Below are 24655 nucleotides of genomic sequence, written 5' to 3' on the forward strand. Positions count from 1 at the left end.
AAACGTCACTTTTGACACTTGTTTGACACTGACATATCCGATCCATATCGTTTCCATATCTATTATTTGACGTATCTTATAGTTCGAATATGACTATTACTCAATGCATGCGATAAGTACCTACATTTATTTATTTATCAATAGTTTGTGTTATCTACATTTTATCTATGTCATAATATGTATTGGTCTGTCCTGTCATTTTAATATGTATCTAGAAATTTATGTCGTTCCTATTTACGACCTGTATTCGCATGTGTCATCGGTCGTCTCGTTCCCGTAACGATACACCAAAATGTCCCCATTTAAGGGTCCTTTCACCCGCACTCGTAACTTCCGGTCCCACTATTGTTGGGGGTATATTTTACACAACACACAATTTTAAGGTTATTCTCGTACTTGTGCCTTGATTTCTTTTACTGATTACGTGTTATGTGTGTCCTTTTTTACTGCTGATCTAAACGTAGTACCTACTTTACTTTTTAAGAGCCGTAAATAAAAAGGGCTAAGTTTGTAAACTTCTTACCAAATATTTGCATAATATATTGTAGGTATATTTGAGATACTTAAAATTATATTTCTACAACGTTCTGCCTAAGCATATAATTAAATAAAATGCCGAGCAACAAACGATTAAGTTTCCTTGCAGACTAAGTTCAAGATTACTTTAAGCACATTCAAGTCAATGGCCGTTAGAGTGCCAATAGTCCGGTGTGACGTAGCGGGAGTGACGTCATAAATTCAATATGGCTCCCAGGACAGCCAAGACGTTGCATTTGTTACAGAACCTTCCGTTCCATAACGTTATAAAGCGATTAATAGTGGACTTAGTTGTTTGAATAGGCACATTGAATAATATATAACGTCTCAATAAGTTGGCAGTATTTTCCCTTATAAAATATAATAGTATTAGACCCAAAATATATTTCGTATTATAGTTCGTTTTTTTTAGCATTAGAAAGAAGGTAAGTGATCTTGACATGTCTTTTAATTGAAAAACGCTTTTTAAAAATCAGAAACTTATACTTATGAAAGCAGAAGAATATAAATGATCGTATTAGATTCATAATTGTTACATATTTGCCGTGATTTATTTTTAAAACATGTTTTACAATTAAAAGATACATCAAGATTGTTTACCTTTTTTCTAATTGCTAAAAAAAACGAACTATACAAAGCAAATGTGCATATGAATAAAATAAGAACTAAACTAAAAAATCAAGAATCATTTATTAATGGCAAACTACTGAAACTACATTTCAAACGTATACTGTTATAAAAATATATATAATATATTTAAAATAAATTTACAAAAATACACTTTGCTGCTTTGGGGCGTAAATTGGTCTAAATAACCAATAAATTAATGAGTAAACTCTGGTTTAAATCAAGCGTTGCGGTACCTACGCTTTTAGGCAGCAGGCAGCACCCCGGCCATCAGCCTAGGGCACTATGAGGTAGGTAATAACATGTTGTTATTTTAATAATCGATATTCTGAAAATAGGTACCTAACTCTATATACTTATACCAAAAATTTATGTGGCACCTTGCTCGATCGGTAGGTCTTGCGAAAAGATCTTTCTCTTATAAGGATAGGTTAAAACATTTTAAAATGTTATCTCTTGAGAACCGTAGAGATTTACTAGATTTAAAATTTCTCATTAAGCTTATAAGAAACAGTATAGATTGTCCACAACTCTTGAGTAGCTTTTGTTTCTCTGTACCTAGAAGAATACCGCATTTTGCTATCAAACCAATGTCTCGCCCTCAGCGCCGAACTGTGTTAGGGTCAAACTCCCCGGTACCACGCTTGAGCAATTTACTCAATAGATATAGTAACAGGTTTGATGTTCACTTTGACTCTCTGACAAAAATTAGAAATTTATTCATTAGTAGTTAGTATATTTAGTTTTAATTCCATATTTAGTTATATACCTACTTAACCAGTCTACATCGTGGTTGCGCTTTGCTCCTTATTCTATAGTAATAAGGTGTTCAAATGTGTCGGCTTTGTTGTTGAATTTGCTTTTTTAATTTTTGCATGTGTGGTTACCAGTAATTAGTTATACATTCAACATGTTATTTAAGTTTGTATTGATGTACTTAAGCCTCAATGTAATAACGGTTGGTGAACCTTAAAATAAAATAAAATAAAATAAAAAGCTTTCTAGCTCAAGCGATCTTGATTTTACCAGCACGAGCTAATAATATTATGTAAGCAAGATCCCTCGAGTTTAACATTCATATGGATATCTGGATTGATGAATTTGACAATAGGGCGACAACCGGCATAATTTATGAAAATACATATTTAAATTAGGAAAATTATTAAGCAGGGACCATCTGTAATATGCTTAATAGGTACATATTAAGATAAGATAAGATAAGATAAGAATAGCCTTTATTGACCAAAAAAAATAAAATTCATTACATTACATTTAAATTGATTCACATTTCATTTAACATTTTTGTTAAGTAATTTTAATAAATATATTTTTTTAATGTTATTGTTTTTTTTTTTTTTTATTACTTATTTAGTCTGCCTTCTTGGCATAGGCCTTCTCCAGCTCTCTCCATAGCTCTCTATTCTGTGCTGTCCCAATCCAGTTTACTCCCGCATGCTTCTTGATGTCATCCGACCACCTCCTTATTGGTTTCCCTCTTCTCCTCTTTCCATCTCTAGGATACCATTCCATTTAGTTTTCTTTCTAATATCTGTGAGTCTTACTTTGTCTTTCCTTTTTACAGATAAGATTGATCTTTCCATGTTGTGTTGGCAAACTTTTAACTTTTGGAGATCTTTCTTAGTTACTGCCCAGGTTTGACATCCGTACGTCATACATGGTAGAACACACATATCAAATACCTTTGATTTGCAAGACAATGGTAAAACTTGGTTTTTTAGAATGTCTCTCAATGACCAGTAGGCTTTCCATCCGTTGACAGTTCTTTTTTCAATTTCTTTACTCGTCATGTTTGAACCTGTTATAATTTGTCCTAGATATGTGTATTCTTTGACATATTCAATCTCTTTTCCATGGACGAGTATAAGATTTTTGGTGTGGTTTGACATAACCTTGGTCTTCTCTGTGTTCATCGTTAGTCCTACTTCAGCGCTTTGCTCAGCGAGTTGCTCTAGCATTTCTTGTAATGATTGGGCACTTTCCGCAAATAGCACTAGATCGTCCGCAAATCTCAGGTGGCTAATTTTCATAATCAGGTACATATTACATAACGTTAAATGTAGTGTCTGACCCAAGTTTCGGTGTCAGTTTTGACAAGTTTCTTGGATGCTTGTATTCAAGAACTTCTTGATCATTATCGAATTCTTGTATACATATTAAGTTAGAATTGCAAGTTGTTACAAATTAACTGTTCCAATTAAATAATGTTAGGTGAGGACTACGAAACCCGATCAATAGGATGTACTTTTGGCTTAAATGTATACTTGGGCACAGAATAAGTAATAGTATTATCATACAGAACGGACACGCACCGCCCCGCCCCGACTCGGATTACCTCGCCCCGCGACTGGCCGCGACATGAATGTGTGCGTAAGTCGCTCTACTGAGAGCATGCCAGAAGTCCGTCAGATACACAATGACGCGTGTACAGACGTGCCGCGCACACATATAAACGCAAATCATTTTTGATGTATGGCGTGTCCGCCCTGTGACTTGGGTAGTTTTGGTTAAAACTGAAACCTGTCCCACCATGAACTGCCGCCAAAAAGATGGGTTGTAAAATTGTATCATTTAGTACCAAGAGTCCCCGTAAATAAATGAGGAATTCTTTTTTAGCTCAAGGCTTAGCGCTCCTCGCCTCCCCGGTCTATAGTTTTTTTTATTACCACGCAGCCTTTTTTACGACTTTTAAATTGCTCCGACCACAATGATAATAAAAAGGAAACTTATATAACACGCATATACTATATATTGTGTGTAGTAACGCTAGTTTTATCGGTATCTTAGATTCAGTTTAGTAGCATTCTATCTCAGTACCTATAGTTTCGTACACTACAAACCGAAAACTAACTAAAATTGAGTTAGGTGCACTATCTGCCTACAGGCTCCGTCAACTGTAGGTATTGTTACCTGGATAATATAATGTGTGCACTGTATAATGTACAGTATACAAAGTTACATGTCGTTAGGATTAAAAACATCTTACCTTACCTTTTTACCTAACTATAGTAGAATCGTTTGAGGTGCACTAATACTTTTTTGATGATACCCCGTTTTTTAATTATAAAGTGTGGTACCTAATGGTGTTGGAAATTTTTAGAATTTCTATGGGAATGCAATTTCGGGTTCAATTTAAAAACTCATTTTGGTTCAAACATACTATTATTGAAAACCCATAAACAAATATATTGACACCAAGTATTTGTAATAATTTCGTCAGTAGTAAACGCTACGCTGGAACACGCACCAAAAACTTACTAATGCTTACAACAGGACCCTTTCTTTTGGCCTCGCCGTAGTTGAGCAAAAATAAGCATATCTACGTAGCTGCAAATAGCAGGATAAAGAAAAGTGTTACCTCGCTCAGGAAAATTTCATTTAATTTTCCCGACAAAAAAGTAAAATGGCAGCCACTCCGCAGATTTAAAATTCAAATTGAAAACATTTGTAAGCGTTACGTGGACACAAAAAATACACGTCCGAAAAAATATGTTTTGTTTTGTTGGTAGATACCTACCAACACAAAATATCCTTTGATAAATTTACGTGAAATGTGGAATTACTCGTATACGCTGCTGGTAGCGGCACAATGCATAACAAAACGAAGAGGATAATCACTAAAATTGCACTCAATACTGTATTCCATGAAATTATCTGATACAGTAAAGTGCATGTCTTGTACCTAGTACTAATACGTATGCCAAAAGGCTAGAGTAAATACGGCACGACACTCACGATTTTGTGAATCTTTAACGAAAATTTCGTCGTTATTTCAAATCACATGAAAATTGTAAAAACCTTTTTATATAAATATTTATGGAAACTTTTAAATTATGTATGGGTTGCTGCTAACTCTATGCTAGCACAGACGCGTTAGCAAAACATGCAACAGAGTTTCAGCAGAAAGAAACCAAACAGAGCTTAAAATACCGTTCATGACAAAGTCTGACATCTTTTTCAGCAGCAGGGAGTATCCGAACGGGTTCGTAATCTCGCGTAATGGGGCAAGTTAGATCGTTAATGTCAAATAGCAGCGATTGTTATGTGGCCGCCCCGCGCTACCAGATGCTCGGGACAAGAGTAAGCGATCATTGAACGGTTACTAGGGAATGCAACCGAGTAATGAAAAAACCGAGTATCGAGTTTAACCGTCGGTTTTTAACCGATGCAAAACCGGGGTCGGTTTCGGTTAAAAACCGCGAGTTCGAGTTTTTAATATTTCATCGAAAATCAAACTTTTCTTTGAATCTAGGTGTCAAAATCAATAATTTGCGATATCTTTAAGTGTATATGTGGTTACCTGATTCTAGAAAGAGATACTAAAAATGATGATGTTGAAATTGTTTTTCTTTAGCCTAGTCGATATTGACCCTGCCTACTATGTAGAAGGGCCCGGGCTCAAATTCTAATGTCGGCCGTAACATATAGTTACAATTTATTTCATTGAAAAAGACAGTAAAAAGACAAATAAATAACTTATGAACTAAATACATTTATGAATAATACTAAATTAAAACTAACAATCCTAAATATATCTAAAATAAAACAAGGAATATAAAAACTACTGAAAGAGGCCTCCCCGCGCTACCCCTGGCGCAAAGGTGCCCATCACACTCGCTGCGTTACCGCATTGAATTGCGATGGACAGCCTTTGCATCAGGAAAAACCCGGAGCGCGGGTCAAGGCCCCTTTCTTGCAGGCGGCGACCTACTTCCCTAAGGAAGGTTTTTGCCTCTGCGCACCAACCGGACGTCTCTACGGCTACTGGGACGAAAAGGTAATTAGTGAGTGCTGAGTACTTTTGATGTTTGTGTAGGGCCGCCACCTCAGCGGCTGCGCCCGCCGTCCGCATGGTGCGACAAAGGTGTGAGGGGGCAAAAGTGCTTACAGTTACACACGTAGCGTCCCAAATAGACACTTGCCTTTTTCCCATAGCACCAGTGTCAGGCCGTCAGGCCTTTTACCATCCGACCGGCTGAGGCCTGGCAGTTCTAGCGTGGAGGGGATGTTTGCCGATACTAATGCCCTGCGGATGATGTCGTTCAAGGCATGGTGTCGTGGGAACCTACCGGCGCAGCGGCAACAGCTCAGTGCGTGATGACCATTACTCTCCACCATAGAACCGCAGATGCACAAATGAGGTTGACATACATCGCAGCCCAGACGAAGAGCAACGGCCACCCGCAGTGAGTCGTTGTCGAGCAGAGTGCCAAGATTTGGAGATGGGAGGGCGAAAACCAAGCACCACTTTCAGGCCTCGAAGCTGCGTTTAGTCTGGCCCTATCTGCACCAAGAGCGTTTGTCATTAGGGAATCGACGATCCGTTTGATGCCCACGACGTCCCAACAACGTTGGAGGAACGGTTTTTCGGGTACGGACGCACCCGAGTTGAAAGCCATCCAGGCCAACTGAGTGTCAGAGACATAGGGTATGGTATTCCTGTCTCCATCCAAAGATACAATTTTAGAGACAAGTTCTACAACCCCTGCCGCCGACGCCAAGAAGGCCGGAAGACTCACGTCACGAGCGCGGCGTAATCCTAGGCCACCATTCCGAATAGGCAACGATGCCAAATCCCAATGGTCTGTGTTAAGGGATACGTTAAGCAGACACTCAGCCGATTCTTTTAGTGCACGGTCGAAGGAGGCGATATGTTCGGGGTATAGCCAGGTTGGTACGGTGCGGAGAAAATATGTTAGTCTGGGAACGGCGAAGCAGGACCGTAACACAGTAAGGGACACATGAGCTGATAGGTTTTTAAGCCTTTCTTTGGCGAAATGAAGGAGTTGTTCTCTTATTTGGAAGGCTTCGGGAACGGCTTCAGGAATGGTTAGTGAATACATCGTAGAGAGCTAATAATATGTAGGTATTATACCTAGATAAAATGTGTCGTTCTCAAGTAAAATATACCACATTGTCGCTTACCACAAGGACGCTCTGACAGGTTATTAGTATAGAGGTGCAAGCAAATTTCACCCTTATGGTAAGCGAGGATGTGGTACCTTTTACTTGAGAACGACACAAATAGTATATGTAACTGTATATATAATTAGCGAATAAACACTCGTGTGATCTTTTTCAGGAATTCACTTCGTTCATTTCATAAACCTAAACTCGTATTTGAATGCCTTTAATTATGTAGCAGTCACATAAACTACTATTAAATGTATTTCTGTAATAGTTCAGGGTCACCAATGTACACATACAGTCACGCTTCGTGGTTGTTGAGCTATTTGGTTAGTGGTTCTAGCTAAATTGGACTTTCCATAGCGTAAGTATACACAACCAGTTTAGCTAGGACCCTAGAGATTACTCGGTTTTTAACCGATTTTCGGTTTCGAGTACGAGTTTAACCGAAGCAAAACCGATACTCGGTTATCGGTTATTTTGCATTCCCTAGCGGTTACACACAGTTTGGTTACTCTTGGTTCTGCAACTCTAAGCGATAATGCAATGAAGAGACCCAAACTTCAGTGCAAGTAATTACTTTGAAAGTTGTATTTATATAACAAACATTAGAAATTTCTGTTTAGTTGACGTGGATGTTTAGTAGTCGCCATGTAGGTGAAGATGATGATCCTTCCGGCCGATTTCGGCCATGGCGACCACTACGACTCCTAGTTTGCTCGGCGCTCGTGCGCCCGAAGATGGCTGACGTAGCCTATCTTCGAGGTGAACCCCCGCGCACATTGAGGGCACGTGAGGACACCAGCCACGTAGTGGTAGTGAATCGGAGTAGGCTAGCGCGTTTTCAGCTCATTCATTCATTTGTATCATATGTAAAGTCTCTTATATCGTTTCTGTTACAAAACATACAACCCCTTTTGAACACGCTAAAGGGATGAATTTTCCAAAACGATGAAATTACTTTTCTTGTTTTCTAATAAGTATTGCGTCTTTCTACGAAGTTTGTCCCTCGCTCCAAAAAATATTCGTACCCGATACAAACCCTCTTAGCCCCCTTAGGAGATGAATAAAAAAAAAAAGCTGAAACAACTTTTTTAGTTCTATATGCCCTTTAACCAAGTTTCTAGCTCTAAATAAAACTTGTATTACATACAAACTGGACAAACTTTCATCCCTTTTTATTTCTTAGAGGTTTCTTATTTCTTATACACATTATAAATCTACTTAATGATGTGGAAATTTCAACATTCTAGCTTTTGTAGTTTCGTCTCTGCCTTGATGATTCAGTCAGTCAGCCAGGATATACGGATTTATATAGATAGCAAATTTCGATTTGTCAAAGTAAAATTTGTTGTTATATTATTAATTTACTTTAATAACAAATTCATCCGCAACATTCTGTATTCTGCACCGTACATCAAGCTCTTCCGTTTCGTGTGGTTTTGTCAGATTAAAATCCGAAGTTCAGGAGATAAACCTATCGCGCTGCCATTAATAGCAAAAAGTTCTTAGCTGACTCCGACCGGACTCCGTCCCGCTATTAGTTAATGATCTTGTCTAGTCTCGCACTAGGGGTGACTATTTCAAACTTCATATTTATGCGTTTTAGTAAAGGTTAAATTTTCTAAAGCACTTTAAATTTCTAAAGTGCTTAATAAAATATACCTTTAATTGAAAATTTCGATTTTAAACCAGTGAATCGAGAATGTTTAGAAACTAAGAGTTATATGTAGGGGAAGTCCGGGTAAAGCGAACACCCCAGGCAAAGCGAATTCGGGCTCCCAATCCTAAACTATTCGACTTTGTCGCATCACGCGCCTATATGATGTTCAGGATCCTTCGCTCTATGAGCGGCAAACGTCACAGGGAGCGGTCGCTGTGAGCGTCGTCGGTGACGCGTCAAAATGTGTTTTTAGTGCAAAATATTCGATTTTGAAAGGTAAGTCCATTGTATGTTATTTTGTCACAGTAATTATCTCAAATTTTAATTCAAGATGCTTCTATTGCTTATTAAGGTATCTTCCTTTTACAACGCATTTCTTTTAAAACAATCCAACGGTTATTTTTTTTTAAATTCTTAATTTCTTTAACTGACTGAATGGGCAAAGTGGATCGGGCAAAGCGGATAGCGTGTTCACTTTGAATTTATTAGGTAATTTTTTTTTATTATAATATTTTGTTACAGATGGTATATAAATATCAAAAAAAGATCGATAATGGCTCCTGGCTAACAGACGTCATGGAAATGGCTATCAGAACGCGGATTCGCTGTGTTAAAATATCTTCAGAAATGCCGTGAAAACTTATGCTTATGAAATCAGTGAAAATATATCAAAAGTTATTTGTGACAGCTTTTTCTAATTAATATTATCGAAATGATCTAATGTTGATTAATTTTCACTTAGTTATTAAGTTCACTAAGATTTTATGAGTAATGTTTGCTTTGCCCGGGGGCCTGTTTCACTTTGCCCGGCACCCTGGGCAAAGCGAATAAAATATCTTTTTTTACGTTTTGTTCAAAATTGCAGCAACTATTAAACAATGGAGGCTAGTGTTGTTTTAAATTAAAAGATTATTAAATAAAGACTTATTATTGATACTTTTTTCATTTCTTCCTCGTTAATTTTTTCTGTTCTGTCAAGTCAAAGGTAAAGGTGTTCACTATGCCCGGACTTCCCCTACTCTTGAAAAACAACATGTACCGTCATTGTCGTCTCGTCATTGTAACCTAACCTAACCTAACCATGCATATCATGAAGTGATCAATTCTAAATGGCATTTAATAAAATTGGCAAATGCTATGATCAAATTCTATGACAGTATGACATATAAATAAATAAATATTATAGGAATAGGACATTGTTACACAGATTGACTAAGTCCCCCAGTAAACTCAAGAAGGCTTGTGTTGTGGGTACTCAGACAACGATATACATAATATACAAATACACAGAATACATCCATGACCCAGGAAAAATATCTGTGCTCATCACACAAATAAATGCCCTTTCCGGGATTCGACCCAGGACCGGGGCTTCACAGGCAGGGTCACTGTCACTACCCACTAGGCTAGACCAGTTGTCAATATAAAATGGACGCCTCACTATACTATGTACACAAATCCAACTTACTTATCCTCTTAAAAATTATTAAACCTAACCTCACATTTAACAAAAGCAAAGTACTGTTCATGTTATCTAAACTACTGACTATTACTACGCTACTGTCTTATCAGCAAGAGCAACTTCTGAAGAACTTTGCGTAAAACTAACCTTTATGATGTTAAAATGGACATTGAAAGTACAACTTAAACGTATAATTTTAAACAGGAAAGCGCACGGTAAGAACAAGAAACGGAAGACGTCTAGTCCCCTGGAATTACTGGAAGTGCTAAAAGTGTCGCAGAAACTATAATAATATTCTCTCCGTGCTCTGCGAAGACAGGTGTGGTTTTATGCATGTATTCGTGAAAACGATCTTGTTGCGAACCGTTAGAATACGAAATTCGCCACAACGTAGAGGTGCATTAAATTACGTGACCGATAGATATTTTTACAGTACATATGGGGCTACTTTTCCGCACTAGTGCGTAAAATAGCACTTTTCGTGCGTATGTCGAAACTTTAAAGTGCCATATGTACTGTAAAACGTTGTTCGATACACGTGCGAATAGGTAATTCGCAACTCGTGTCGATTTAAAACACTCCCTTCGGTCGTGTTTTAATTTATCGCCACTCCACTCGTTTCGAATTTCCTCTTTTTCGCACTTGTATCGAAAATAACTATTTTGGCTTTAACATATGTTTACCTTGTATCTACCTCTCGAAGGTACGTATCTATTTTATTTTATATACTTCATTTTACATCGGCCAAAGATTTGGTTGTATTAGTAGTGTAAAATCTAAGATAAATACTTGGTTCAAATATGACACTATACTTAGTAAACTAGGAGGGATGTCATCCTTTTGGCAGTTTGCAAGCTCCGATGCTGTCAAGGCGACAATGCTATAAGGTAGGTATATAAATTATCTTTATTTTAAGTATACGAGTATATATTTATTTCAGACAAAATTAACTTAGATAGTTATCCAATTGATACCTTAACCAGCTATGTCTCCTTGTTGGCGTGAATATCCACACGTGCCGCAAAACTTCGAGGAGACTTAAAATTGTTCTCTAAACGGCAGCAGAATTTGCATGTAGAGCGGATAGGATGCCGTGCGTAAAATCTTATCATAAAAGTTGGTTTGATAAGAAAAGTTTCCGAGTTCTTGATGTGTTTTTACCTGGTTATCCATTTTCATCGCCTTCTTGACCACACAGACTTACCTTTTAAAATGACGCGTCGAAGAAAGGTAAATTTTACGTAAGATAGGTTAGGTATTTACATACCTATGTATACCTAGGCCCAGTTTCTATCCGATATTTATTTTTAAATACGTAAATCACATATTATACATGACAGTGGAGAGCAGAAAAAATTAAGAATGTATTAAATACTAGATCTGTATGAGTGTTTCGGAATGTTGCTTTTCCGATACTAATTAGCGGATTTACACACCTCTTAACTTATTACTACGAATAAATTTAGCTTATATTCTACCGCTGTCCAGAAACTTTCCGCTTTAAAAAACACATCCTACGTATACGTACCTACACTTCAAAGTTATATCATCGTTATATTATAGTATCAATAGTTACAGTAGTTACTATGTTTACAGTTTATACAGTCCAATAACGCTCTTGATAGATATTTCCTGATCATGAGTAGTGACAAGACAATCGCTATTCGCCCTCCTCCAGATCGAGAACCAAATAGGCCTCAAGTTTCACGAAACTAGGTATTAAAAAATAAATACGGTATACAAAAAATACATTAATTTAGCATGATTCCGTACTTTTTCCCACTAATGAAGCTTTGATGGAAATTCTCTGTTTAACGAGATCTAAAAAAGCGCAAGCTACCGCCCAGCCTCTTCCAACTAAACTGTGTAAACAAACTTTCCCGTCCAAGTGAGGTTACGAGTAAAAAGCTTACGAAGCTAACTTTCAACAAATTCCTCATTAGTAACATTTTCAATGTAAACTTTTCTAAATTATTCCGGTGGCGAAGCTCAAATTTAGCTACGAAATCTAAAAAGGTAGGCATGATATTGTTTACATTTAGAACTGTAGGTACATACCTACATTAACATGGAGTTAGGCCACCAAACGAAGGAATTACTGCGGTAATAATACATGTGTAAGCAAATTTTGGCAAAGTTGGTTTGGAATGGTGTATTAAACAAGATACTAAAAGTACCCGGGGGTGGGGGTGAAGCTAACGGGTAGGGGGGGGGGGGAGGTTTAAGGTCCCTTTTTAGAGTTTTTCGTAAATAACTCTTAAACGGTGGCCCGTAGCAAATCCATATAAAATTTCCTACAAAAAAGGTTCAGCCAGCCTATTATGGATAGCTTTATCCATCTTTATCCACGTGATAAAATAACTGTCACTGTTTAACACCGTGGGAAAGAAAGTGACGGACACCGTTTTATCACGCTGTCACTTAGACAAGAACGACCATCATATCCGTAGTATCCGTACAGTACACTTTTTCGCTACGATAAATATTTCAAAATATATTAATGTGGGAAAGTTACCTATAATTTGTACTAAGGTCGTTTTTTTTTAGTTTTTCGTAAATAACTCGTAAACGGTAGCCCACAGCAAAAAAATATCTTTTACATAAATAATCTATTTGAGGTTTTTTATAAAATAAATGCTACATTTTTTCGCTAGGATCAATAATAAAGGGAGAATATTAATTCGAAGGTCCCCTTTTTTAGTATTTCGTAAATAATTCGTAAACGATAGCCAATAGCAAAAAATATTTTCTAACATAAATAATTAACATAAAATTTCCTACAAAAAGGTTATTCAATCTTTTTCTCTAGGATCAATATTTCAACCAGGCTTGTCAGGGGTCCACCTTTAAATATTTTTTTAATATTGATTTTATGTAATAGAACATTTTTTGCTACGGGCCACCGTTTAAGAGTTATTTACGAAAAACTCGAAAAAGGGACCTAAAACCCCCCCTACCTGTTAGCTTCACCCCCACCCCCCGGTACTTTTAGTATCTTGTTTAATACACCATTCCAAACCAACTTTGCCAAAATTTGCTTACACATGTATTATTTCCCCCGATTGGCAATTTTTGGTGTTCGTTTGGTGTACTAGAGTGAGAATCGTCTTTACGCACAGAAAATTGAAAATCTACGTAAGTCAACTGACTGGTTAGATCATTTTCCCAAAATCATAATTTACATGTAGCATAATTTCTATTCGCATTTTTTCCTATTCTTAATTTACACCAGACGCATTAATTTCCTAACATGATTTTTCCATTCGCATATTTTCCCATTAGACAATTTAGCTACTCACAAATATTTCTTACGGCGTTTATTCTATAATCAAAAAATCCATTACCCCACCCCACTTTCTTTTCAAAAAACATTTAGTTCACAATTTAGCTAGACGGAGCCCCGCTTCGCGGGGCTCCTATTTCTGGGCGGTTTGCCCTTCGGGCATCTGAAACTACCTAACGAACCTAATCTAACCTAACCTATTAATTTAGTGTGACGTCCATGAAAACATTACACTTTGGGGAAAAAAGTGTAGGTAGGTTAGGTTAGGTTAGGTTAGGTTAGGGCCTTGGGACTCGAAGTGGCCCTCAACAAGTCCGAGGCTCTCTGTTTTCACGGTCCTCGAAACGCACCGCCTCCTGGGCTGGAAATAGTGGTCGGGGGAACCTCCATCGCCGTCGAGTCGACGATGCGGTAACTAGGCATTGTCCTCGACGGTCGGTGGAGCTTCACTGAGCACTTTGCGCGGAAGGCGCCAAAATTGCTGGCCGCAGCCGGAGCACTCGGGGGACTGCTCCCGAACACCGGGGGACCGGGCAGCACATGCCGCCGCCTTTATCAGGGTGTTGTGCGCTCCATGGCACTCTATGGGGCCCCAATATGGGCAGAATCCCTGAACGCTCGGAACGTGGCCCTGTTGCGCAGACCCCAACGGGTTATAGCCACAAGAGCGATACGAGCGTACAGGACGGTCTCCTTTGAGGCGGCGACGTTGCTGGCCGGCAGCCCACCATGGGACCTGGAGGCTGGGGTCCTGGCGGCGGTATATTGGCAAGTTGCGGAAGAGCGGGCGGCGGGAAATCGTCCACTTCCGGAGGAGATCAAGCTTTGGAGGGAGGAGGCCAAGGATGACCTTCTCCGGAGGTGGGATGAAAGGCTAGAAGCCCCGAGCGCAAGCCGCGAGGTGGTGGGCGCAGTACGCCCAGTCCTTAGGGACTGGTTGAAGCGCGACTTCGGGCCAATGACGTACCACTTGACACAGGTACTTACTGGGCACGGTTGCTTTGGTAGGTACCTGTGGCGAGTGGCACGACGAGAGGACACAGCGGTGTGCAAGCACTGTGACAGAGGTGAGGAGGACACGGCGCATCACACCCGCGCCGTATGCCCTGCGTGGGATGAACCGAGATCGGAGATGGCTGCGGTTCTTGGAGCAGACCTATCGCTGCCGGCAATAGCCAGTGCGATGGTCCGTAACAGAGGCACCTGGGAGGCGGTCGTCGCGTTCTGCGACGCTGTCATGTCCCTAAAGGAGGCGGCGGAGAGAGAGCGAGAGGACGATCCCCTCTCGCTCCCTATCCGCCGAAAAAGGACCGGGCGGAGGCGGGCCGCGTATGACCGCCGCTTGCCGCCCTAACTGGGACCTCGGGCAGGAGATCGGGGGGTCTCCTGCCTGACGAGAGTGTCCCGAGGCGGATAAGGCGCAAAAAGTGCACACCTAGGAGGGACAGTGGCAAAAGCCGCAATAGCCGAGCCCGCAAGGGCGACACGCACATGGCAGGGCCGAGGTAAGCGCCAAGCGTTCCCTTAGCCCTACCTCAGGCGGAGCGAGGGTACACCGAGGGGTTTTAGTGGGTAGGCCTCCCCCTAAGGGAGGAGAGTCCCACATAACTCCCGACCCCCCCCCGGGGGCGGGAGTATGCGTAACGCATTTCCCCTCGTAAAAAACAAAAAAAAAAAGGTTAGGTAGCTTCAGATGCCCGAAGGGCAAACCGCCCAGAAATAGGAGCCCCGCAAAGTTATTTTGAAAAGAAACAGTGCGGTGGGACCATGGTAATATTATCGCCTGAGAAATAAAAAGAATGCGAATAAAACGACTTGGAAAGTATTAATTATGAGAAAAATTTAACCTAGGAATTAATGCGTCTGGTGTAAATTAAGAATAGGAAAAAATGCGAATGGAAAAATCATGTTAGGAATTAATGCGTCTGGTGTAAATTAAGAATAGGAAAAAATGCGAATAGAATTTATGATTTTGGGAAAATGATCTAACCAGTCAGTCAACTATGCTAAACTGGATTGTCATAATACTTTATGTACCTACAAGGTTAGTTATGATTAAATAGATTAATGCCATAAAGAATTATTAATGCATATGCCAAAACAAGGGAAACCGATAGCCCTATTTTACTAACTAAAGCTGGGTTTCTTTAGCTTTGTTTAGTACCTGAGAATTTTTGGAGAGTATTTTCATTTAACACAAGAGTAATAATGTAATAATAGGTATATACAGCGAGGTAATTCGGCTGAGGGCTGTGGCCGCGTTGCAGCCGTCTTCGTAGCAGGCTGTGCTATCGCAGGTGCCACGGCCATTCGAACAGTCATTAGAAAAGTCACCGTAAGAGCATCCGCGATGAACGATGGTTATCCCATATACTGTGAATAAAACATTGTAGATTACACGTTTACACCAGATTATTGTATTTCCAAAATGTAGGTATAATCGTAATCTATAATTATTTATGAGCTTTTATTTCATGAACGTGACAAAGTAATAAGCTTTACTGGAATGTTCATACATTTTCAATGACATAGGTACTCGTAATATTACTTAGGTACAAGACGAAATTTATTTTTGTCCTTATAATATTGCGTAGAATGTCTGATCGCAAAACTGCTGTGGCTATTATAGATAAATATGTCGAATCAATTATCAGATATGATTGATCTGGAGTAATGAGATAGATATTATAAGAATATTGATATGTTATTAAAAATATATTCGTGCAATCTGCATGATATTGGAACTGATTGGAACTCTCGAGTCATGTCAACAGATTTTTCTTAAGCTTAAAGTTCTGCCATTACCTTGATTGTAAGTTTATGAAATAGTAAAGTATGTAAAACAACACCCTGAATTATTACAGCGTGAAACAATGAAAAACTTCTAGTTGGAAAGCAAAAACTGCTATTTTCAACATTGTAATGTGTGTGGAAATATTAAATGAGTTGCCACCTGACTTTAATAAATGCATGACATTTCATAAATTTAAGAAAACACTACATGAATGGCTGTTAGATATTAGTACATTTCAATGCAAGTGTGAAAAGTGTCTTATTTTACTAGTCCCGAGATGTCTTTTATGAGCCGTAGGCGAATAATAAAAGACACGCCACAAGTAAATAATAACACTTTCACACGTACATTGAACGACGTTTTTTAATATATTTTTCATAATTTATTAATATAATGTAGTACTTACACATATAATCCAATAATTAGGTACTTAAAAGTAGTTTAAGAATCAGATCTAATATTTGCATTCTGTTTGTGGACTGTTGAGTTAGGAGAAATATTTCTGAACTGTCATATGACGCTATTCACGCAAATAAATAAATTACTTATGATTTAAGATTTAATGGATCATGTAGGTACTTTTCGTTCGCATCTCTATCGTATGGATACATTTTTATTTTTTACTTTTCGATTGGCGTTCATCAACAAACGATTGTCAGCTTGACTACCCCTGGGCAGCAAGACACCAGAAACTGACTACTCTAAGCTCACTCCAGTTTGGCTTCTGATACATCATTGACTGAGAACAGGGTTAAGCTCACCTTGACGAACTGATTTTCTGCAATAAGGTTTTGCGTCAGGACCGAATACATGCTCCATGAGGTGCTGTTCCTCAATACTTCCATTAATTATATAGTTGTGGTTGCAGTCGACAAGAAAATACTCCGCTCCCGCCGTAAGATCGTTGGGCTTGAACGGATCCTCACAGCCCGGCTCATAGATAGAAGAGCATGACCAACATTGGAGGGATTCACCTGAAAGTCAATTAATAAGTTATATTTATTATGAAATGTAAACCGAAAAGCCATTGTGACTCAGAGGACATTCAAAACTTCCATACTCAGATCTAGTGAGCTCTTAGGACTTAGAGAAAGTTAAAAAATATGTAGTGACCCTGCCTATGAAGCCGCGGTCCTGGGTTCGAATTCTGGTAAGGGCATTTATTTGTGGGATGAGCACAGATATTTGTGCCTGAGTCTTGGGTGTTTTCTATGTATTTATGTATTTGTATATTATATACATCGTTGTCTGAGTACTCACAACACAAGCCTTTTTGAGCTTACTGTGGGACTTTGTCAATCTGTGTAAGAATGTCCTATAATATTTATTTATTTAAAAAATGCTTACACTAGATGGCGCCATTATATACCTTAAAGGCATACCTATGCCAAAAAACTTTAATACCTACGCTTTTAATCTATTTTTGTGACTATACTGCGATCAATCAATTTCAATTTTCCTTTTTGTTATAAAATTACAAATAGTAGACGGGTGACAGTTTTCATAGACAAATAACTAAAACGTATTAATCCATGAATAAATGACGATTCTGGCAGCATTGTATTATATGGTAGTCGTCAGTCTTCTTTATTTACTTACTATAATATCTGGCGGTACTGAAGTTGTTCAAGGATTATAGTAAGAGATGCCCCGAATTGGTCTTGGCCGAATACCGATATTACTAATATTATAAGAGGATTACACGCTTATTATACACTTACCTTCTCTGACCAGAATAATTATCAAACAAATAAAACTTATATCCAAGTACGTCATCATAGTTGTTAAACGTCACTAAATAATTACGCTGTACATGTTTTAATGCTAACTATGCTTGACTACTGACATCCAGTCGTTAAATCATTTTTTTTATGAAGATTAATATTATTATCAGCCATCCGCTCAGCAGCGGATGGGTGACACAATATTATGTTATGATAAACAATTGGTCATGTTTAAGCTGGGTTTGTATAATCTATCGTTGCAATCGTTCAGTAAGAGTCGCCGGCTGAGAATACGTTTGTGCCATATCCATTTTTGAGCAAAATCGTTTTTTAATGATTTCTAAAATAACAAAAAATATGCTATAATTGACACTAATCGGTTTTTGGAAAAACATATTTTTCAAAAATGTTGTGCTATATTCGCATTTTTCTATAGGATAATTTCACTCTGTTAACAGAAAATTATCACAAAAGTGTGACATATCCAAAACTTTTGTGTCATATCATACATTGTACGTTTTTAACCTTTACTCATCAAAAACGGATATGGCAATAATAAAAGTGCTTTTATTTCATGATTACCACTATATTCACAATATTTGTATAGTACTATAAATAGTAAACATATGTGCCTAAATGATAAATACGTTCAATATTTCCTAAATGTGAAACTTTTCGAGAAATTTTTTTTTTTTTGCTTCTTTTCGCACTCCTGTAAACCTATGTAAGTGGCGTATGGCACACACGTATTCTCACCCACCGGAGTATGAAAAAGTAGATACCAACAAATTAATTTACCTCGAAAGAGTAATGGTAAGAAGAAAGAAGCTAAAAAAGTGTGGAAGAAGTCTTGATCCTAACTGAAGATGTTTATCTTGATGAAACACAATATGTATAAATATTTACTTTCAGAAAATTCCGTGTACCTAAGTGCTAATATTGATATCCGAGCAAGCGAAAGATCTCAAGATTAGCGAGTGGTTCGAAAAATGGAATCTTGACCGTTGCGAGGGTTTCAAGGGTTAAACAAATTTTGCCACCGAGTGAAACACGATTTTTTCACCACACCAATGCAAGGAAAATACTGACTGCACAATATCAAGTAAAATCAAACCAAATCAATTCAAAATGAATTTTATTAAATAAATCATTCAAAATATTAATTTAAAAGTCAATTCTACCAGCTAACATAAGGAAACAACTCGATATTTGCATTTAATTACTTCGCCACACATGTGGATAAAATGCAACTTTCTCATCAGTTTTTGAACAATCAAGAGAGCTTTTACCAGTTGATGTGGTGAATATTATTTTATTAGGCATTATAACTTCCTGTCTCGCACAGCTAAACTGTCGAATGAACTGTCGCCTGCGGTATTTCCGGACCGATACGACCTTCAAACCTTCAAGAAAAGAGCGTACTCACATCTTAAAGGCCTACAACGCACTTATAACCCCTCTGGTGTTGCGGGTGTCCATGGGCAACGGTAATAGCTTATCATTAGGTGATTCGTCTGCTCGCTTGCCTCCTATACCTATCATAACAAATAGTTCGCAAAACTTTTTGAAGTGAAAACTTATTTAGCGGCGCTGGGCACTTTTTGAGGTGGGGAAAAAATGATAAACTCGAGACAGCGTAAGGCGATCACGTGACCGTAAGGGGCGTAAGGCGATCACGTGACCGTAAGGGGCGTTAGGTTTAGATGGCCACTCATAATTTAGATGGCATTTAAATCAATAAAGAAAAACTCAATGTTATTTGACATTTATGTTGCGGACTCCTTTTCAAGACTCTTTACCTATGTTCAAATAATTTGACATTGTCATGGCAGTATCTAAATAAACATGTTAATGAAAAAGTGTGATCTTATTTGAGAATGATAATAATATATAATAAATAAATAGAATACCTCCGCTAAACGTATGTATCGTGTCACCGGCGTCGGTAACATAGTGAGGTGAGTTTTCACTTCTATCGGCACTCCCGGAGTGCAACCGTTGTTGCTTGTTTATATAGGAAGTTTCATAGTAACCCTCCGCGGCGCGCCGGGTGACGTTGATCAGTCTGTCAAGTGCTGATGCTGCAACTGGCAGTTAAACTGGCGCCGAGGGCCGGACGCTATCGACTGGAGTGCGAATTGCCACTTCAAATATCAACACGGTTGAAAAATATTCAGGAATCGGAATTAAAACGCTGCCATTTTCACGCCAATTCGAACGTACACTGAGATCAAAATGATGTACCTAATTTAGTTATCGTGCATTTCTTTCGTACTTGTCTGTACATGTATTGGCACGAGCGAGACGCACGGTACCTAAATTACATCACACGGATGTCATTCTGATGTCATTGATCGTTCGAATTGGCCCCTTTGTTACGCTGCAATATTGCCGTGTTTGCTACGTGTTTTAATGGGTGAATCAACTTTTTAGTGTTTACCATCACACGTACAGAGTCCCTGATCGATAATACAAATTTAAATAAAAGTAATGAGTTTTTTTAGTATTCCGTTATGTTCCTATTAATATTATCTAACATTTTATTACAAAACATTTTCTTTTGTTTACAATTTACCCGTTCTTTATTGGTTGTCCAAAAGACCAAAAGTTGGTTTTCAATAGTAGGACAGATTGTCCCCGTGCAACGGTGCACCATAAAACTTTGTATCATAAAAAAATACTGGACTGTACATTAATGTACATTAATGTACAGTCCAGTGTAAAAATATGAATGCACTCACCATACTCAAAAATATGTCCCATATCTCTTATAAATGTCAGCGAATTAAGAACTATGGGACATATTTTTGAGTACCTAAGTTGTATGCACTCATATTTTTTCACTTGACTTTACCTTAAGAAGGTAAGAACCAATGTAGAAAATTCATGAAAGCTCTATCAAGTCCAGCCCAGCCCAAACAACTGTAAATTTTCAGGATGACAGTTCAAAATGGCGGAAGAAGAAATTATATGACAAAAATAACTTTTACAGTACATATGGTCCTATTTTCCCGCACTAGTGCGTAAAATAGCACTTTTCGTGCGATGTCAAAAGTTTAAAGGGCCATATGTACTGTAAAACGTTGTACGATACACGTGCGAATAGGTAATTCGCAACTCGTGTCGATTTAAAAAACTCCCTTCGGTCGTGTATTAATTTATCGCCACTCGTTTGGAATCTGGGGGCACGGTAGTGCCCCCGCCAAGACGAGCAAAGCGAAGCGCAAGGGCACCACCTACCTTTTCTCGAAGCGCTTCGTCGTTTTTTTGAACCCTCATAACTTGGGTTTGGATTATACCAGATAAACAAAATTCTCGGGATATGATGTCAATAGTGGACTTATTAAACATAAAAAATTTCAATTTCATAGCTCTTATACTTAAGATTTTATTCATATCTAAAAAAACCCAATTTCGTCACTGACTCACTCACTGTTGATCATCAAAACCTCTAGGGTACTTCCTGAAGTCCTAGGAAGCTGAAATTTGGTATGTAAGATAGTATTAGTACACAAACAACAAAATAATTCAAAAACTTGAAATTTTTTGCCCCTAAGGGGGGGAAAAGGGGGGTGGAATTTTGTATGGGAAATCAATAACCGCTGAACCGATTTAGTTGAAATTTGGTATGTAGATAGTTTTTGTAATGGGGAATGGCATTGAATAGTTTTCAACCCCAAAATCACCCCGTAAGGGTGAAAAGGGGGTGGAAAAGGGCGTTAGGGGAAAAGGAGGGTTGAAGTTTGTATGGGGAATCAGTAAAAAGCAGATTGTATAAAAGATGCCCCGAGGTACGTATTTCAGGATTTTTAATAGTACCTTAAATCACACGCGCAACCCTTTAAATTAGGGGATGGAAGGAACTTACAAAAAGAAGTGAAATCCCACCAAAAACATTTTCATGTAAAATGTTGCCAAGACGAAACCATAAGGCTCGCACTGACAAAAAGTTATCAGATCTCTTGTAGAGCCAAGCTTCTAACTCTACAAGCCCTAACTTCACAAACTCTACACCTTAGTCAAAATATGTGGCTTGGCCGTTTCGTTACTCCAAGAAGTATTGTATTATAAAAAATAATGAATAGTGCATAGTACATTTTTCACCTTACGTCCATGTGACAGTAGCATTTACTAAAAATCGGTTGACATAGGTACATTTACATATTTTAATGCCTTGCCTCAAGGGCCTATTTTAGATTTAAGCTAGTTTTTAATTTTTTTTTAGTAATATATACCACTGTATATATCTTGTTTGTAAATAAACGATTATTTCAATTATAAAAAAATATAAATTGTAAAGTCAGCTCCCAAAATTCAATTTAGTATAGGTTAATATATGATGTTGATGTATAATAGTTATACATTGAGGTATATAACAAGAGACGACATCTCGAACAAAATGTTTCCGCACCTCAGACAAGTGCATGCATGCATGCGAAGCCGAAAATTGTTAATAAAGACGCCACGAGTATTTTTTGACTCAGTTAAACAACGTTGCATACAATACTTTTTCTACGACCAAACATTTACTTTGAAAACTAAATAATAGTAAATCAACAGTTATTCCATTGCTTACCGGTGAAATGTTATTCCATCCCGTTTATTATATTTTCTTGTGCTATTGTTGCAACTTTGTAACACGCACGAAGGCATTTTTTAATTCTTTGTGGGCTACTTTCCCACTTACACTTATACCTACACTTACACCTACACTTATACTTACACTACACTTAACTAATATTAATACACTTATATAAAACATAATATTAATATATACACATATTTATTTACATACATTTTATACATTTATTTACATTTACACAATAATAATATACACGTTATATTTACATATCGTCCGTCAATTCTTGACGGTGCCAACAAGTCGGGTGCAATGCAAACGCGCACCGCGATAGCAGTCCTTTGTTCAGAGCGGCCGGTTTTGAGACCCGCTCCGTGCCGGCCGGCCATCGCCGCGCCCCGCCTCAGTCTATGCCCAGCACTGACGCGAAACGCATGTCGCTTATGACCGCTAGACGCATTACGTTCGCTATCGCTCTTGCCTTTGTTTACGCTATATTTCTATTTCTATCTTTCTTCCGTACTGTTACCTTCTGTGTTTCTATCTTCCGAACTTTGGACATTCCTTCTGTGTTGTATATAATTGACATTATAATATTTATTGGAGAAAGTGGACGTTTGGATTACTGTGGCTGAGATACGTCACGCACCCTACCTACATTCCCCATACTGGTGACCCCTGAAGAACACAGTACCAAGAGGATTTTATCAGAAAACCGTACGTAGAAGTGTCGAGTAAAATAGACAAAGGAAATACCGCTATGTCGCCCATCACACAAGTACCGGCGGAAGTGCCTGTTTCCACTGCACCATCCGTCACAACTGCGCCTACCGGTTCCACTACAACAACGACTCCGTCATCCGAAGTTTTTAGAGTCGGAGTTCGACTTCCACCTTTTTGGCCGGAGGAACCCGCGATTTGGTTCTCGCAGGTTGAGAGTCAGTTCGACATAGCCGGCATCACCAATGACCTGACAAAGTTTCATTATGTCGTTAGCCAGTTAGATCGACAGTTTGCAAAGGAGGTCAGGGATATTATCACCAATCCACCGGCAACTGACAAATATGTTAAGCTGAAGAGCGAACTCATCAGTCGACTGAGCGATACTACCGAGCGACAGATCCAGCAACTCCTGCATCATGAAGAGCTGGGAGACCGTAAGCCTTCTCAGTTCCTGCGGCACCTGCAGGCTCTGGCAGCTAAGCGCATATCGGACGACGTTTTACGCATGATGTGGACCAACAGATTACCCGCGAGCATCCAAACTGTCCTCGCAGGGCATCCAGATGCTTCGTTGGACATTATCGCAGACCTTGCTGACAGGGTCCACGACATCGGCCCACGCTGCGCTTGTTCGTCGCAAGTCGCTTCTGCAGGCTCCGAGCAACCAGGCTCCAGCGGTGACACCTTGGCAAGGGAGATAGCTGCGCTCAGGAGAGAGGTTCGAGCCTTGAAGATGGACCGTGAAGGAGGAAGATCCCGCTCAAGGAATCCCAGCCGCTCCAGAAGGCAGAGTCGTTCCAGCACCAGGTCCCAGTCCAGTTATAGGAAATTTCCCATCTGCTGGTACCATTCTAGACATGGGGAGAACGCTAGCAAGTGCGTACAACCCTGCGACTACAAGAAGTCGGGAAATGCCACGGGCAGTCGGTAATGGCGACTCCTGACCGCCCTGTCACATCGCGTCGCCTGTTTGTCACCGACAGAAGGTCGAAGCTGCAGTTTTTGGTCGACACCGGTAGCGACCTCTGCGTCTTCCCCAAGTCGTTACTGCGCGAGCGTCGAGCACCGACGGGGTACAACCTCTCCGCAGCCAACGGGACACCCATCGAAACCTTCGGTTACGCGCATCTTAACCTGGACCTTGGACTTCGACGCGACTTTCCGTGGCGTTTCGTGGTAGCTATGGTTACTAAACCGATTATAGGGGCGGATTTTCTAGCGCACTATAATTTAATTGTAGATTGTGGTGGTAAGAGGCTAGGGCGTATTATAGATAACACTACTAGCTTGTACGTTAATGCTGTGTCTGCTATTAATACTAGTGATATATTTTCTGTA

General features: G+C 39.0%; 3 protein-coding genes across 3 annotated transcripts; 2 read left to right on the top strand and 1 right to left on the bottom strand.

Moving 5' to 3' along the window:
* Positions 1 to 14071: 14071 nt before the first annotated feature.
* Positions 14072 to 14851, top strand: LOC134656348 (uncharacterized). The gene has a single exon (XM_063511870.1). The coding sequence runs from the start codon at positions 14072 to 14074 to the stop codon at positions 14849 to 14851; it is 780 nt and encodes a 259-aa protein (XP_063367940.1).
* A 798-nt stretch (positions 14852 to 15649) lies between these two features.
* Positions 15650 to 18068, bottom strand: LOC134662162 (uncharacterized). Its single transcript, XM_063518428.1, has 3 exons — positions 18013 to 18068; positions 17053 to 17265; positions 15650 to 15870 (listed from the first exon to the last, which is right to left on the bottom strand). Exons 1-3 carry the CDS (start codon positions 18065 to 18067, stop codon positions 15689 to 15691), a joined length of 450 nt encoding a protein of 149 aa, XP_063374498.1. The 5' UTR covers position 18068; the 3' UTR covers positions 15650 to 15688.
* Positions 18069 to 23354: 5286 nt separating this feature from the next.
* LOC134656359 (uncharacterized) lies at positions 23355 to 24248 on the top strand. Its single transcript, XM_063511881.1, has one exon. The coding sequence runs from the start codon at positions 23355 to 23357 to the stop codon at positions 24246 to 24248; it is 894 nt and encodes a 297-aa protein (XP_063367951.1).
* Positions 24249 to 24655: the final 407 nt, after the last annotated feature.

Source organism: Cydia amplana, chromosome 2 (genome assembly GCF_948474715.1).
Source record: "Cydia amplana chromosome 2, ilCydAmpl1.1, whole genome shotgun sequence".
Classification (NCBI taxonomy): Eukaryota; Metazoa; Arthropoda; class Insecta; order Lepidoptera; family Tortricidae; genus Cydia; species Cydia amplana.

Bases quoted from the DNA above. Each gene is read 5' to 3' on its own strand.
- LOC134656359 (XM_063511881.1), top strand. From the start codon at position 23,355: ATGTCGCCCATCACACAAGTACCGGCGGAAGTGCCTGTTTCCACTGCA.
- LOC134656348 (XM_063511870.1), top strand. From the start codon at position 14,072: ATGGCACTCTATGGGGCCCCAATATGGGCAGAATCCCTGAACGCTCGG.
- LOC134662162 (XM_063518428.1), bottom strand. From the start codon at position 18,067: ATGACGTACTTGGATATAAGTTTTATTTGTTTGATAATTATTCTGGTC. The intron at 17,266-18,012 runs GTAAGTGTATAA...ATTGACTTTCAG, and splicing joins AATTATTCTGGTCAGAGAAG to GTGAATCCCTCCAATGTTGG. The intron at 15,871-17,052 runs GTGAGCTTAACC...TTTTATTCACAG, and splicing joins CAGAAAATCAGTTCGTCAAG to TATATGGGATAACCATCGTT.